This window comes from Drosophila sechellia, chromosome X (assembly GCF_004382195.2).
Source record: "Drosophila sechellia strain sech25 chromosome X, ASM438219v1, whole genome shotgun sequence".
NCBI classification, from domain to species: Eukaryota; Metazoa; Arthropoda; class Insecta; order Diptera; family Drosophilidae; genus Drosophila; species Drosophila sechellia.
Window position 1 is genome coordinate 21,007,697 of NC_045954.1, and position 17,194 is coordinate 21,024,890.

Genomic DNA, 17,194 nt, shown 5'->3' on the forward strand with positions numbered 1-17,194 from the left:
AAATTTGTATGATTTTGAAACTGGCATTGCAAGAGCTGCAATATTTTCAGATAACCTTACTTCATGGTCCTTCGAAACTAAAAGGACTAGGCGCAAAATGATTTGTATTTTATATCCTCTAATAATACTGCATTGTAATCAAATAAAAATATTGAAAAATTTGTAGACGAAGATGTATTATAGCTTGCTATTCACAAATGGGAGCTGACTAAAAATCCAGAAAAACAATTCGGTGTTACCAACCCGCTACAATTTTCATTTCAGTGTGCCCAAACAGCGATAACAGAGCATCAACCTCGCTCGAGACAGAGAGCAAAGAAGGAGGACGAAAATTGTGAAGCATAAGGCGGGAAAAGGGACGGAAAAGAAAGGAGAAATGGAGAAGGACGAAAGGGAGGAGTGGCCCAGTGCATCTGCCACGTGCAGCACTTGATTTAGTTGCCGCAAGGAGTCAACGACATGCGCCAAAGGACCATGCACCAGGCAATTCAAATTAACATTGGCCTGGCCAGAGGTCACCCGGTGACCCCCTAGCTTCCCCTCTATCCCTCTCCATCCCCTTCTTCACATCCTCAAGCGCTCACTACCCACCAGCCACCACCCTTCATCCGCTGACAGCTCATTTCACTTTCTCACTACTGGCGCATGATTCCCCTTTGGAGATTCGACTCCGTAATGAAAACATAAAAATCCTCCCATATATGTGTTTTGGTATGCAACCGAAATTAATTTCCATTTCGTACATTTAATGGAATTTACTTGTTGTCTGTCAGCCCAAAGGATTGACCAGGAGCTCAATTCTCTGACTGATCCTGCCCTGCTCCACCGCCTGAATATCCCTCCAAGGCCTGCAATCCACTGCAGTTGGTTATTTCGGTTTCGGGTATGTTTGTTTGATGGCCGCCTGTCAGTTGTGGTCTAATTTCCCAGTGTGAAACGGGGATAAAGTGGATCAAATGGCAAGTGCTAAATTTTTTAACAAAAAAAAAAGGCCTATATTATAATAAATATATAAATATAAATATATTGGGCGAGAAAGCTTTAAGTCTTGAGGCTAAGTAGCAGCTATATACCTCGTTAAGTAAAGCTAAATAGTAAAATTAAGTGTTTCGCACTGCCCAAAAAGTGAAATTAATAATGTAATCATTCTTCTGCTTGTGTTTTTCAAAAAATGTAAGTAAAAACCAAATTTTCTAATTAAATCAATCAATAAAACTTCAATATTACCGTTGTAAAATTATACTTTAATCAATATTAGCAATTTCGAGTTCTTAATTCTGTCTACTTCGTATTTCAAAATTTTATTTGTGAAATTAATTAATTCAATAAAAGGGAAATATGCAATTTATGGTGGCCATAAATTTCTACATACACACTAAGGGGGTGGTGAGACTGGGACGAAAAGTGTGGAAACTCGAACTCGGGCAGGATTCAAGCCTTGTCTTGCACTTGGCCAATATGTCTGCACGTAATTTATGCGCCATCTTTTAAATATGTTTGAAATTTTCTCAAATTCAATGCGAAGTTTTGTGCAGTCAAAGGCGCGAACACATACACAGACGAGTATATACATATTTATCTTCACAGGCGTGTTCATAAGGAAATCATTAGATCCCGCACAGAAAGCAATTTGATTTAATATACTTATTTATTTTATTGGAGTGTCAATTGAAAGCATGGCAACTAATTTTTAGAGTCATCTGCTTTTGAAATTCTGTTTATTTATTTTGTTTATGTCATTGAATTTGCAAATCACAGAATCAGGTGTTGCCCAATGCCAAATTTTCTGTCTCTCGTAACCTTATTCAACACATAAAATGTTTGAAAACAGCAATTCGCATGCATACACGTTTAGTATGTTTCTTAGTCGCTTGTAAACGATATGACCTGCTTTTGTACAATTTTCGTTGATATTTGTTGTCCTAAGCGGAGGATTACCTCCCCTGGAGCCGCCTTCACTCGGGATCATTCCTTACCACCCATTGCCTTCTGTCCGGGATGGTACTGGGAAACTGGGACTTAACCAACCTTCTCATATGCGTGCCATGCAGAAAACCAAATGACTGATGGCTGGTTAATTGTCTGGCCATGGCTTTTGTTCTTTTCCCCCCTGTGCACTTTTTTCTTGTGTGTTGTTTTTTGTGCAGTACTCCTGCTGCTGACGCTTGAAACATTAGACTTAGACGTGGCACAGATATATGTACATAGTACGACTGCGGCTACGAGTGCGAGAATGCGAATGCAGAGCTGTAACTGCAGTTGAAGATGAAGCCGAACGTACAACAACATCAAAGACAATGCACACATGCACCATAAGAGGGGAGGGGGTCAACTCGATGCAAGCCCATACAGCAGCACCAGACTTTGGTAACTGGGTTTGGCTAAAATAAAGAAGATGGGCCCGGCAGGATGGCAGTGTAAGACCTCAACTCCGGGCCACCCGATGGCTGGTAAAATTCCTAGCTGAAATTTCAGTTTCCCTAATTCCGGGTGTATTATCAAGCGAAGACAATCTGTAAGCTCCATTTGACTCTTGCCTATCAGGATTTCTTTGTCATTTAGAACCGGTTTATTGACAAAATTTCTGTAATCTTAGAGGACAATTTCTCATCCTTTACCATTAGTTCAACTGTTACAAGACTTTTTATTCAATAATAACTATTAAACACGTGATAGGATTATGAGCATATTGATTTAAATAACACTCATAACTGGAACAATTGTTACAGAAGGAGCTTATCTAGATCCTTAGGAACAGACATCGGGTCATCGAATTATTCCTTCACAGTTTTCAAAGTTTTCGGGCTTGTAAAAAAGACAATAAATCCAATACAAATTTCGATGTACCTAAATCAGCAGTAACAGGAGAATATGATCAATGAGGGCCCCACGTTGGCCGCCAAAATTAAGTAATTGGGTTAAGATTTGATCACACATTTTATAAAACGTGAAAACTTTAGTTAAGTTTAGTTTTTGAATGGTTCAATGGCGTATCGACATGCATCGCTACTTTGTTTTTAAGGATATTTCAAAGTTGGTCTTAAACTCAGGACTCTGGATTAGCGCCTCCTCTGTGGGTTATTTGTACTTTTTGTTGGCCACGTTTCACTCGGATGTTCTAGCCGTTATTGTTGTTGTTGCGTTTTCATTTTGTTGGTTTTATGCGTGCTGAAGCGAGAAGGGGAACGCTGAGGGAGAGAGATAGCCAGAGGAGTGAGTGAAAGAGTTTCGGGAAACAAATGGCAAGAAAACACCGCATGGCGATGATTGTGATGACGACGATGTTTTCATTGTTTTGTTACGCTCGCTTTTCATACAAAACTAGCCCCAGTCCTCTGCGTTGTTCCTCTTTTGGAGTCCTCGCGCCGCAGCTGCCAGCTACAATATTTTACTGACTGTTTGCTGGCTTTTCTTTGCAATTTTGATGCTATTGCTGAACACAAAAACGAGAAAACAAAGAGTGAGGCCCGACTTGAAAGTAAACGAAGTTTCTAACACTCTTAGAACATTGTCTGTTGTAAACTTTTAAAGCAACAGCTTAATCGACATATTTCATATATATGATGTATATTTTTTCTTGACTATGAAAAATAGTTTTTTTATAAATGATCTTCATTTTTTTGTTCTTTAAAACACCAATCGTATTTGTCGTCGGGGTGCCTACAATTTTCTTTTATATAGTAAATGTCATGACCATTTTAATGTTAGGTTTTCACCCGGTATTATATTTAACTTAAAGGATATTCACGAATTTATGGGTACCCTATTCAGAGCATTCAAAACAACCGAATGAAGCACAGAAGAGGTGGAGATTCGGAGAAGGATGGACTGAGGGGACGAAAGGGGGCAGCAAACAATGAGGGTGAGAGCTCTGCGAGGCTTTTCAAACCGAAGCAGGAACAGCAGGAAGCTATGGGGATATACTATATAGACCGAGGAGGTATACGAGGACGGTGGGGAATGGAGCTGGCAATAACGATGACTGGGAATGATGCAGCGGCCGTGGCAACAACAATTTTTCAAGCACTTCCGAATGTTGCAATAGAAATCTGCATTTTTAATTTGTGTGTGTGTATACGTATGCGCATGGCGGCATGTGTGTGAGTGTGATTGTGGTGAGTATGTGTTACTGTTGATTTCTTCTCCTTCTTCTTTTTGTTGTTGTTTGCTAGCTGTTGTTGCGTTTTCTTAGGCTTCGAATTTTAAGCCTAGTCTTTGGGGTACAGTGAAAGAAATAACTTAGTTCCATATCTTAAAATAATATTAAGCATTCCCAAATGCTTAAATAATACGTTTGATTTTAAATCTATAATTGAATTTTGGAAAAAATCCTACATGTTAAATTATTTTTCTTACCATACAGGAATGGAGGGTTGCTGCCTTAAACAACAAATGAAGTTTAGTTGCTCACTTCAATATCTATAATAATTCTCCCTCAATTTAAATGTCAGCATTTTTTATTATTACATTCTTTATTTTTGTGTGTATGATGTCTGGTCCAGTGCTATCTAGCGGGCATTTGAATAGATCCTGCCCATGTACTCTGGGCTGAACATTGAAATTTTTGGAATGAACGTGATTAAGCAAACATTAAACCTAACCTTCAAATTATTCTAAATTATACTTCTCTCATTTAAATATGAAATAAAATCAAAAAAGAATATATTTCAAAAAATAGCCTAAATAACTTAACAAAAGAAGATGGCAAAATAAACTTAAGTTCATTATTTGAAATAAGACGAGTTATTGGCCCAATAATATAATCGCCGGTCAGAGGATATATCATTATAGTGGCGCCATCTATTGAGGTTTTTGATTTGCATCATTATGTAGGAATTTTCGAGTTTGTACTAATTTTCGATTTTTTGAAAATGGGATTTGGCAACAATATTGGTACAAATTTCCATGGTGCCACGGGGTCATGCATGTGTGAGTGTGTGTTGGTACTTGTGTTTGTTTGGGTGTGTGTATGAGCGTCACAGTTCTTGTAGCGTTTGATGTGCCTGCTGTTGTTGTAACTTTTGTTGCTGGTATGCTGCGCCATGTTGTTTGTAACTTCCTCATGCTCCGCACATGCCCTGTTGCCCTGACCCCCTGTCACACCCACCCCACCTTAAGTCCATTTTGGGTGAAATTGTTGGTAAAATATGTCAGAGAGTTGCAATTTTTGTTAATGATCTGCTTTGGTGGAGGTGGATATAAAAGTATAATCAAAAATCGTCTTAGCTACTATAGAACTTGAAACTCAGATTGAGGAAACTAAAGACATAAAATGTATATTAATTATAAGATAGAAATATAATGTTAAACTTATCCTGCTGTATTTGATTTGCTGTCTTACGAAACTTTTACAAATGGTCTTTCTAAAGTCCAACCTCAAACCCTTGGGAAATTCCTTTGCCTTGAATTACCAGGTCTATGAGTAGATTTCACTTGATGCAGCTTCACCGGGTGCCTTTTTTAAGGGGAGCCATGGCATTCTGAATCCTTTGAGAGTCATCCCTAACCTATCGTCCTCACTGTTGTAGATAAGCCAACTGTGAGGATTTTTTACTTCAGCTCCTATTTTTCCTTTTTTTATTTCGTATATTTTTATTGTGGGGGGAGTGTATCGCTGTGCGTTTTGGTGGTTAGCATTTGATTGTGATATGCACACAAAAGCGGATTATTTTTGACTCTTTAGCAGCATCATTTATGACATGGAACAATAAAAGCGGACCCGGAAAATGGGTGGAAAGTGGAAAATTGAGAATGGAGAATGTTGGAGTGCAGCAAATGCAATTTCGGTTAGTGGCCACAATTTTGTTTAGAATTTTTGGCCCAACCATTTTGTATTGTCTCGCATTCTGCTCCACGCTCCCATGCATTGTAGTTACATTATGCTTACATATTTGCGCAATTCCTCCCAAATACACAACATAAAAAAAGCATTTAACAAAAAGCCCCAATTGCGGAATTGAAACCGCAAAAAGCTGCTTAAGTTATTTGTTATTGTTATCAATAATATATACAACTAACTATCCATCGATATAGCTCGTTTGGCTCTGCCCACGTTTATTACAGCACATTTGGGTTGAATAAATTTAATTATTTTTCCATCATAAATTATCGTGGCTCGCATATCCGTTGATAAAAATGGAATTGCATTCTAATTGCAAAACGAAATCAAATTTCGTGCCATAATTAATTGGCAAATGTGCGTAAATTGTTTGGGGGCTTAGGGAATTCTCGCTATTGATCGGGTTGTTTTCAATATGACTTTCAAGCACCGAAGCACAAATGAAAATTTAGCTTATTAAAATATGAAAAATATTAAACTTCAATGGGTTGCCTGTGTCAATTACATAGCGTTTAAATATGCTGAAATACATCAGCTGGCAAAATGAATGTTTTTTACAAAGCTAGCTATAAAGCACTAATTTCTTCCGACCTCACTTGATAACACTGATTGTAATTAACTTATGTTTGGTTTACATTTAATCAACTTATCATATTTGTTGCCCGAAAAACGAAAAGTTAATCGGCTGCTTATATTGTAGATGAACAGGGGCTGTACTCGCTATAAATCTTTCAGAGCTTAAGTTTAAGCAGAGGACCAAGCCCAAGGTGTGAACTAGCCGGATATGGTAGCTGAATATATAAAGTCGGAAATGGTAGGACGGTGGTCCGAGTTAAGGGGAAAATGGGAGACAGAAAGTAGACACAGATCCAACAGGCGACGTCGGCACTTTTGGTCCACTTGCCCGGCAATTGGGCCATTTCGTTGAGCGCTTCACAGCGCTCAAGTTGCCTTGGGTTGGGTTTCGGATTGGGCTTGAGCTTGGGAATGGGAATGAGATTGGGAGGAGATCCCAGCTGTGCTGCCAGCCGACTGCCAACGACATTTAGCCCACTTTTTACGCAGCAGCGGGCACCACAGGAACCGGAGTACGGAATGGAACCTTCACCCAACCCCAGAAGGAGCCCCGAGTGACCCCTTCTCACCCCACCCGTACACCCAAAACAAAATATGGCAGGAACACGAGCCGAAAAATGAACTTTATCTATATTAAAAGCTTATGGAGCCTGTGGGGCTGTAATGGACGACATTTTTGAATGATTTCGATAACAAGTAAAAGGTGAATACTCAAAAAAGTAATTGGAATAGCAGTTAGTTAATGCCTTCATAGACCTACACTATAGTCAAGGAAATTGACCTAGTGTCCAAAAGCATGCTTTTAAAGCTTAAACAGTATAGCGTATCTAACTTTTTAACACCTCCGATTCCTGAAGTATCTGCGATTCATTTCTCCGAGTGTACGAGTATAAAGTTCCCCGTAGCTCGGCCGTTCAAGTAGTCAGTCAAATTGGGATTCGGTTGTGGCCTTTTGGGGTCACCTCGCTCAGTTCTACTGGATTCCAATTCCATTCCACTCCACGTCGCCGATTGCCTTTTGCCACTGCTCCGTTTAAGATGCAGATAATGCTAATTAATTGTATTGATTAGCTCATTATATCATTAGCTGCCAGCGGACGGGCGAACTTGCCCCGGGCGCATTCCAAATGTGCCATGCGACGACAATAAGTTTCCACCACAGCAACAACGGACGCAGATCCTTGGACGCAGATCCTTGAGCCACTTCAGTGCGAAGCTGTGTGCGTTGTGTTGCCCGAGGCCGTACATTCCTATAAACAAACTTGTCCAAAATGCAGCTACCGCCACAGGGCCATGGCCAAAATCGGGTGCAACACCGAAAACTTGAATGGCATGGGGAATGGAAATTCGAACGGTATGATGATAATTTCCGGGTCAGGATCTGTGCCCGTGTGTTTTGTACTTGGATTGTAACCAAGTAAAAGCTAGTGCAGTTCTTCGAGTGACATTCTGGAACTGTACTTACTCCAACTCGGATCAGAAATATATATTTAAGGTTTAGATTGCTTATTTCAATCTCGTTTGGTATAGGTTAGATGTATATACCTTAGTTTATTAATTAATCGTATGGTCATTTCAATTGCTAGATCCTGACGCACGACTCTAGTGAAAATTTCATAATCATTTCAGACTCTGTTGCGAGTGTCAGGTTTTCGTGGCCATAAAGCCATAAAGTTGTGGCCAACTTTTTGGAAACAAACTGCATCGTCCTTCCGCGTCCTTCGTCCTCCTCCTGATCCTGTCGCCAATGTCGTCGGCAGCATCGTTAAGGCGTATCCATCATAATATCTATCAGGGAGAGGAGGGGAATACTACCGTATACTGCCTCATCCGAATAATTCATTTATATTAATACATCCTGCAGAGCAACAGTCAAACTCACAGCGAATGAGACGGAGATAGGTATAGACATATGTATAGATATAGAAGAAGCTGAGGAAGAAGTATTTCAATTTGTATTGCCAAGTGTCTGGCTCTTTCTGTCTCTTTCAGCCTGCTTCCCCCTCTCCCTCTATCGCTCTCTCTCTCTCTCCCGCACTGTCTGCAGTTGCAGTGCTCGACTTTGCCTTGTCGACAGCTTAAAGTTTGAATTGCTGCACACTGAGTCGCTAATCCACTGAGAGAAACTTGCTGCTAAAACTAATTTTTATCGCGATTAACACTGAACTTGTCATTTCATCCTCGGAATTTCAGCTTTTGCACTTGTGGCATTGATTATTTCGTCATTTAACTTAGAGAAATAATCGAAATAGAGACTTTTCAAGTAAGCACGTATTTTATTTTATTTCCCATTTATCCCATTTATTTGAGTTAAAGAATATATTGGAGAATTATATCAAGGAACTTTTGAAAGTATAGCAGTGTCTTTCCGCCTGGACAACCTGGCCGAAGGTTGGAACTGTGATGCAGCTGGGGGGTGTGGGTTAAAAATGGGGACGTCGATGGAGGAGGATTACAGGATGCAGGACGCCACCTTTTGCAGCTGCTTCCATGTGTTCATGGCGCAAATAATCGCCGTCATCAACAACAACAAAAACAAGATGGCAGGACAGGATCAGGACGACAGGATTGGGTCCTGGTTCCTGAGGAGGACAGAGGGACAGGAGATGCGCAGAGAAGGGGGCTCAAAGATGAGTTGAGAGACGTTGACGCTGACGCCATTAGCACCGAGTTTTGCAGCATCAACGACAAACTTTAAATTGTTGCGTCATTACAATTCGAGTTGGGACTTCTGCGGGGGGATCATCTGAAGTGTTGAGCAACAGGAAGCCAGGATATATATTCTGGGCCTAGCCAAGGCATAAATGCTCCTTGCCAAAGGCGAGAAAAGAAGAAGTCTTGTCCCCGTTTGCACCAGTGATTGATGTTGCACTTTAAATTTCAGTTGTGTCAGTCGGATGCGCACACACATGCTCCCTAATGACCAGGTGCCACAAATGGTTGCATTCCTTTAAAAAAAACACGTGCTTATTTTCCAGTAAAATCTTGCATTCCCCTAAGACATTAACATCCATTTTGTTTTATCTAGTCGAGAATGTCATTTTCGCTATACGCAAGATGTGGGCTATTCTTATGCTCGCTAAAGTTCAGATGTCTTGCACTCCTGCAAAATGGCGATTTTCCAGTGAAAACAGATAAATGCATATCAGATATTCAATTATATTAAGTAATTTAAAGTCCATTGTATACTGCGAAGTTTTATTTTATTTTTTTCCCAAAATCCATGCGACATCAACATTTTTCCGTTCTTTTAAAAATGATTTATTAATTAAAACCAATTTAAGATAGCTATATTCCTTTGTACCAATTATTCAGCAAAAATAATCAGAGCTATTTAATATCGTTTCACAGTTTCAATTGAGGATAGTCAAACTAACTTATAAGCAAAAAAACCATAAGCTTCATTCAAGTCCTTTAACAGAAATCTATAATAGAATAAACCATTTTCTTGGTAGTAATAAAAAGGGCATTTCATTCATAGTTGCAAGTGCGCACATACATACATACTTGGCCTCCTTGGCCCCTTCCTTTGTAATCATTTAAATGAACAAATTATAAATTACCCCAATAATGGGCTCGCGAGCAGGACAAGGAAACCAGCCAGGATACGGAGACAGGAGTCATGAGTCAGGAGTCACGTCCAGGCACACATATATTTCATATGCATACACTCATATATGCTGATATATACACAGATATATGTATGATCCTATATGCGCCATATTATATATTGCGGCGATTGCATCGCAACGACAATTTTGGCTCATTATAAATTTGCCTTAATTTTAATGCAAAATGTCTCTGCCGCAGTCCGACCATCTTTCTGTCTCTTTCTCGGCCCATGTATATTGCCGTCTCTTTCAGCAATATGTGTGTCTGGCACACTGCCTTACATTTAATGCAGCCCAACTCCAGCTGGCATCGGACTGCGATTCCTGAGTCGGAGCTGGGAACTGGAAGCTGAGAACTCCAACTGAACTCCTCGCCACGAATTGCATTCAACTGCAGATTGCAGGCCGAATCATCCATCTGGCCTCTCTTTCGCCCCCGGATCTTGCCTCTCCCTCGTTCGCTGTAGGTAATCATGTTGCTGACAGCATTGTTCCCGCACAGTTCGCTCTTCCTGATACCCTGGAAAAATTTGAGGCATAAGACAATGCGAACGAGTGGCTCTTTTGATCCAATTTTTTGAATGCATCCTTTTTCTGAAGACAACTTATTATTATTATTATGATAACTATATGTACATGATATGTGCATAAAATGTATTATGGAATCAGGATGCAAGGTCACTGCTTATGGTTATCTTTCTGCTTATTGAAGCACTTTACTGGGTATCTTCAATGTCGGATATCCAAATTATTTGCCCCACGTTGTATGTTAAATTGTTGCACGACAATGAGCAAGCTGCCGCCAAAAAAAAAGGAACAAAGATGGGGAGAAGAAAAGAAAAGCCAGCAAAATGCACATGCCACGTAGTTATGCATATGCCGTTGTCCCAGGACCCCCGATCCCTGAAGCCCCAAAAACCCCTCGAGCCCCCGAGCCCTCCGCCACTGTACGTGTGTTCCAGGCAATTCACAAATTGAACGTACGAAATCACATTAGCCCCAACGTCAGCCCCAGTCCTCGGAATCAGCTCCAGATCCTGGCTGTCCTTTCAGCATCTTCGCTTGTTGCAGCGGCTCCTTGGGGAGAATGCCCATACCCAAATATTCGCAGGCCGAGGACCCGGATCCTTAAACGGAACAGTACACTTTAAACATACAAACCATTAGTGCTCACATAAGGCTATTGACATCAACATATAGAGTATATAGAGTATATGAATATCGGTTCCCTAAAAGTTCGAAACCGATACTAAATTTATTTAGGCTTAATCACTTATTATCGTTATTGTGTGTTTTGAATTATTACGACCCCAAATGAGTTACGACCGCAACTTAAGCTATTGAGTGAGTATATATGTTTATATCCTACTAGTAATAATTACGGCTTAATGCTTAAGAATCTTTGGACTGTGAAGCAATTGATTATTAATACCCTTTCACTTACAGTCATGTGAACGTTTCAAGGCGCGGCAATGATCCATAATTTATTCAAACCAGTTTTTTGACGTGTACCGGCATTATTTTGGCCGAACACGTACGGAGCCGCTGGCATTGGCCAATTGGCCTGGTCTGGTCTGGTCGGGTCTGGGTCCTTCTTGGTCCTGCAGCCCTATATGAATTCCACATGCCCCTCTGCTGTGACGACGTGCTGCAGCAAAAGTTTTCCTTGTCTATTGATTTGAATTTGAATTTTTCGCCTAATTGCAAAAAGTGAGCACAAAGTGAAACAAGCGATGGGAGCGCGGGAGGGCGGGACAATGAAATGGAGTTGATGGGGGGGTTGAGACTCTTCCAGAGTTAATATTTCCCTCACACATTTCGGGCAGAGGTAAAGTCTTACTAGATTTTTGATTTTCGATCCAACAAAAAACGTTAGAGAATTCTTTTTATTATCCTCCCATAGATGTCCATCAAACTCTCCTTATGGTCCTTTCCACTCTCACCTCTTTGCCACTGGCTATGTTTGTAAGCTATAATTCCCCATAAATTCCTATGTTAATTGAACAAAAAACAAATGCCAAATTCCGAGCTGAGCCGCAGGAACACCTAAAAAAAATGGGCACACTTTGGGGATTTAAACAAAGTTTTTCAATGAGAAAGGTAACTCAAAATGTTTAACAGCAGATATACTGACAATAGGTGCGCAACAATTCTGAATTTAAATGTCATCGCTATATTTTGATTTAAATCATTTCAATGTGCACTTAAATGCAAAATGTATTTATTTGACCCTTGCCTTTTCCTTCTGGAACTGCTTGTTATTGCGCATCAGCAATTGTTATTTCGTTTCGTTTGTTGTAATTTTGAAAAACATATTTGTTTAGCTTGAGGCCAGTGCAAAAACAAAATGTTTCATCCCATCTAAGAGTGTGCCCACGATGGTGGTCAACACAGTGATAAAAATGTATGCAAGTATGTATAGAGATGGGAGTATAATCATATATCAATCCATTTTCTTTTATCAAGTGCAGCATATCAACTTGCAGGGTAAGATACTGAAGTGTTTTTTTTTCTTAATGCACAATTATTTATTTTATCAAGCATATGCGTATATGTATCACTATTTTGTTGACCTCGACTGTGTGTGTTTTGTACATTTTCAATGCAAATATTTGCATCTGTGTCCGTGTCCATTTGTGTGTTTGCATGGATAAGAGCGGAATAGAGCACAAACTATATACACATAATATCGCATATCGGACCAAATTGTTTTTATAAAATTCCTGTTTTCTGCAAGTGTGCCGAGCAAACATTAAGCGCTAGATAGATGTACGCGTAAATATCATAATAATAAAAATGGGAATGGATATGGAAATAATAAGGATGGGCGCATATTTACCGTGGGCTCGCAAAGTTTTCGAATTGATTTCGCAAGTGGCGTCCAAACAACTCCCGAAAGTGGGCGTTACAGATTGAAAAGAAAGAGAGGGACGAAGGCGAACGAAAGAGATGAAGGTGAACGGAGGAAAAGAGAGAGAGAGAGAGAGAGAGATAGAGAGAGAGAGAGAGAGAGGGAGCAACAAGCGGAGTGTCCGCCCACGCAACAAGGTAATCAAATGCAATTGAAAAACCAGCGCAAAAAGTTTATCCTTTGGCTTGCCTTGAACACAAGCGTTCCCGGTTCTTCTTCCGGTGCACCCCTATTTTTACCCGGTCCACCCCTATGCCGCCCTTTTTTACCCGTTCCCGCTTCACAACCGTTCCCTTCGATTTTTCACCCGGTTGCCATTGCAACGAATTTAATCAAAAGTTACAATTCCAATTGTCCGCAAGCGGGTCAATCGTGTTGCGTATTAAAAAAGTTCCACTGCGGTGAGACAGAGATGGCTACTTCTGTTAAAGCGAGACGGGCATAGAAACACTTAAAAAAATGTACTTAAGACAAATATAAGCAATGTATGCCTTTCAAATATAAGTGTGAATATAAAAATATGGAGTAAGAAAAATTTCGGTATATAAATTTGAATATTAGCGGCACTTAACATTTTTAAAACAATCGAAATATTATATGGCTTGCTAGTCTTCTTTGCTAAAGTCTTAAATCTCACTCTTTTTTTCAAAGTGTAGAGGGCAAGAGAGATGGGGCAATAGATAGAGTCGGCGTTTCATATCCGTGTTCTATGTAGGCCAAAAACAAAAAGGGCGAAAAGGAGCGCAGGAAGTGGAGCGAAGTGAGCCAAAAAGTTTGCCCGCTTAAATTGCAGCGATTGCAATGAACCGGACGGACAATCAATGCCGATTTTTGCCACATCTATCTCTCTCTGTCACTCCCGGCAGCCCTCTCTGTCGCACCAGGGAAAGCGAAACGATATCGAAGTATCGATAAAATCGAATCATTTGCGGACATGCAAGTGCGTTCCCAGAGCCCAAAGAAAATAAATTCATTTCAATTCTAGGTTTTTGTTTCATTGAATCTAAAGCACTTTTTAAACAGGGCTAAGTTCAAAGAAGCTTAGTTTGGGTTTAGCTAATTATTAAAATACATGTTACATCCAATTTTGAATTACACATTTGAAATACCTTGAATTTGTAAGCTAACAAAATTTAGTAGCTAACAAACTCTTATATTATACATTCAAATTTAATGTCCCGCACATCTATAAATAGACAGAGTATCTAAATAAATTTTCTGTTTACAATTTTCAAATATTTGACTATATCTGGCTTGGGCCAAATACCCACTGTTGGTTTTCCCAAATCGAAGCAATTTTCTTGTCAACACTGCTTGTTTTGGCCTTTTCCTTTGCTTTTGGTCACTCCCTTAACCCACCGACTGCTGTCCATCAGCGTCATCGGCATGACCAGGGGTCAGCCTTAACCGTCTGTGTTCCTTCGTCCTGCGTTCTGCGTCCTGGCATATGTGCCAGATCCAAAGTCGGGAGGACTTTCCCTCTGCCGATAATGATGGGCCAGCCGAACAATCAATTAACGCACTGCCAGCCATCAAGGTTGCTGACCCGGTGGCGGGGCAGCTTGGTCAGTGGGCGTGGCATTTGGCAGTTGACAGGGGATGGGTGATAAGGGGACGGAAATAGGGGAGGTCGAGGGAAAGCTGGAGGCGGTTCCTTCATGGTCAGCCGCATGCAAAAGCGATTTGGTGATGCAGTCTCCCTTTATCCAGTTGGCATTTCTTCTTTAGATCCCCTTCCCTAGAAAATATGTAAAAGACTTTAAAGTGGTTGGAGCAAAACTACTTCTTGGAGAGGGTTTGGCTAAATCGGTGTTAAAACAATAAAGTTATAGCTCTAAAAGTTAAATTACTCGTCATTCACTTCAAAACTTGCTTAACATATAGAAAGGCATTCGCGATGGCGAGGATAGAGCCAAATAATTGTTGACTTATGCCAAAATGGAGTCGGCTATCAGTTACGACCTAGAGTCCCAATCATAGCATTTTTCATTCCCATTAGCATTAGTTGTCAGTCAGTTTGTTTTTTAACTCCGATTGGTCATAACTTTTTGATAAAAATTCAAGTAAAACTTAATTCGTTCGACCACAATGGATGTCAAGCAACAGTTGCAGGCGCAGGATGTGGATACGGATCTCGGCGATGTAACCACGAGCAGCGAGGCGCTGCACAACCAAGACTTGAACATAAATTCCAGTTTGACCACAGTGTGCAGCACTTTTCCGTTGAACTTGAGGATCGAAAGCTACCATCAATGGCAGCCGATGGACATCGACATTGGGCGTGAGGACATCTTGGAACGCAAATTGGAAATGGAGAGTGAGGGAATGGTCCAGCCCGCCGTGTCCATTCCACTCGCCCTAAATGCCACACATCCTTAATGCCAAATTAAATAAGTTTCACATTTCACTGTTCAATGATGCACAAAAAGTTATGGCTCCCCTGCGTATGAGTAACGCGCAGAAGAATACGCATACGACCCATTGTACCACCATGCCTTTAATAAAAGCAAGATAGTTAATTGTGCCTTGAAGTTAAACACTCGAATTGAAGAGATTGAAGTCCGTTCGACTTTCGAAACCAGAAATCAAAATGCCCTCTAAATTCATCATCTAACACCTCTCGCATAATTGAAGGTAAATTAAGTTTGCTCTCCTCCACATCGATTGACGCACATCGTTTGCTTTTCGGCATCGACGGCGTGGGGGGCTCAAAAACGAAATTGCTATTTACAAACAATTTTACATATTTACGCGGCAACTGTTGACATTGTGCTATAAATTCACCCGGCCCAGGTCCGCCTACCGTCCTGCCCCGCCCCCTTAGACAAAGGCCAGTGCAAACAGAACTACACTGAGAAATATTCAAATACTGGACGCATAAAAACTACACTCGCTTCCTAACATTCCAAATATTATGGATGAATCACTGAATCAATGTGTGTCCTTAACCCCACTGGTTTATTTACAATTTGCGTGTTTTTCGTTTTGACCCACATATAGTATATCCCTCAAAGGGTGCACACCATTTTCATTGAGCACAATTGGAATTCTCCGAAGAATCCAGATGCTGGGCTCAGAAGTTCACATTTCGCCGTGGGGCAGTGTGGCCCCAACTTGCGATGCAAAACTGCCCCGAACTGACTGATGGCTGACTAGATGGATGGCTTCGCTCCGTTCCTCCGCTTCTTGGCCTGAAGTAGTAGCTGTTGCTGGACGCTTATTGTTAGATGGATGGATGGATGATGTGTAGCTGTTGCTCCAGCCACGCCCCCAGCTCCCAGCCCAGCCCGGCGGCCCCCTCGAAAGTGCAGTGTTGTTGCAATCTATATGGTATGGTATCTGGTGGAAAGTCCATGGCCAGGGACAGAGGGCCAGATAGAGTTGATGATTTGTGGCGCAAAATGCGAAACTGACAGCGCGCTTCCGCCTAAAGGAAATTGAAATCCTTCTTTGCACAAAATTGTTGACGTATTTACACACACTCCCAAACATACGCACACAGTGTGTGTGTGCCATCTTGGTTTCCATTTTTTTCACTGTGATTCGCTTCACTCACTTACAGAGGACATGTGAACTTTGGCCCAAGGGAAGTGCCACCTGGAATTTGGGGGCTGTGCCTTTAGAACTGAACTGACGACTACCACTGTATTTTATAGTGTTAAAAAAGGCAATTATTAACTAACATCAGTTCGATTGTTGCTCATCTCAATGAATACGCACAAGTGCAATTTCCACTATTATTTTGTTAAATTTCTGGCACCCATCAACAAAGTCGTGCGACTTTTCGTTTATTTTTCGGCACTGGGTAGTAACGTAGGGTCAAGGAAGTCGGGCAGTTAATGGGCAGGTGCACTTCCGGCGGACATATGCTGATTATTTGCCCGATGTTGCCACCGATGGATGCTACGTGCCGCATGGCCGCCCATCCTCATTAGGTGCACAGCTGCAGCAACAATCGTAGCAACAACTGCAGCTGCTACATCTGCAACATGCAAAGCGCAGCCCAGTGTCACTGAGCAAATAATAATAGTTAAAACCCTTTATTGCTGTGGATTTTATTTACAAATTGTCCCGTTTAGCATTCAAGTTCTAAATTTATATATATATATTGAGATTACCTTGTTTCATATTAATATTGTTTTGGAATTATGTTAACAATATCAAGTTTTCTGCCAGTGTCCCAGCGGAGTTCAAGTGCATCAATATCATCATTGCTGCCTGTGTGTGGGTGTAAGTGAGTGGCAAGCCGACTGGCCA

At 40.9% G+C, this 17,194-nt stretch overlaps 2 protein-coding genes across 2 annotated transcripts; both read left to right on the forward strand.

The window, feature by feature from the left end:
- The first annotated feature begins 8,844 nt into the window (after positions 1-8,844).
- On the forward strand, positions 8,845-9,113 carry LOC6615173. Its single transcript, XM_002039553.2, is given in 2 exon segments — positions 8,845-9,010; positions 9,013-9,113. Coding segments are annotated over 2 exon segments (267 nt in total).
- A 5,834-nt stretch (positions 9,114-14,947) lies between these two features.
- Positions 14,948-15,457, forward strand: LOC6615174. The gene has a single exon (XM_002039554.2). It carries the CDS (start codon positions 15,026-15,028, stop codon positions 15,314-15,316), a length of 291 nt encoding a protein of 96 aa, XP_002039590.1. The 5' UTR covers positions 14,948-15,025; the 3' UTR covers positions 15,317-15,457.
- The last annotated feature ends 1,737 nt before the right edge of the window (positions 15,458-17,194 follow it).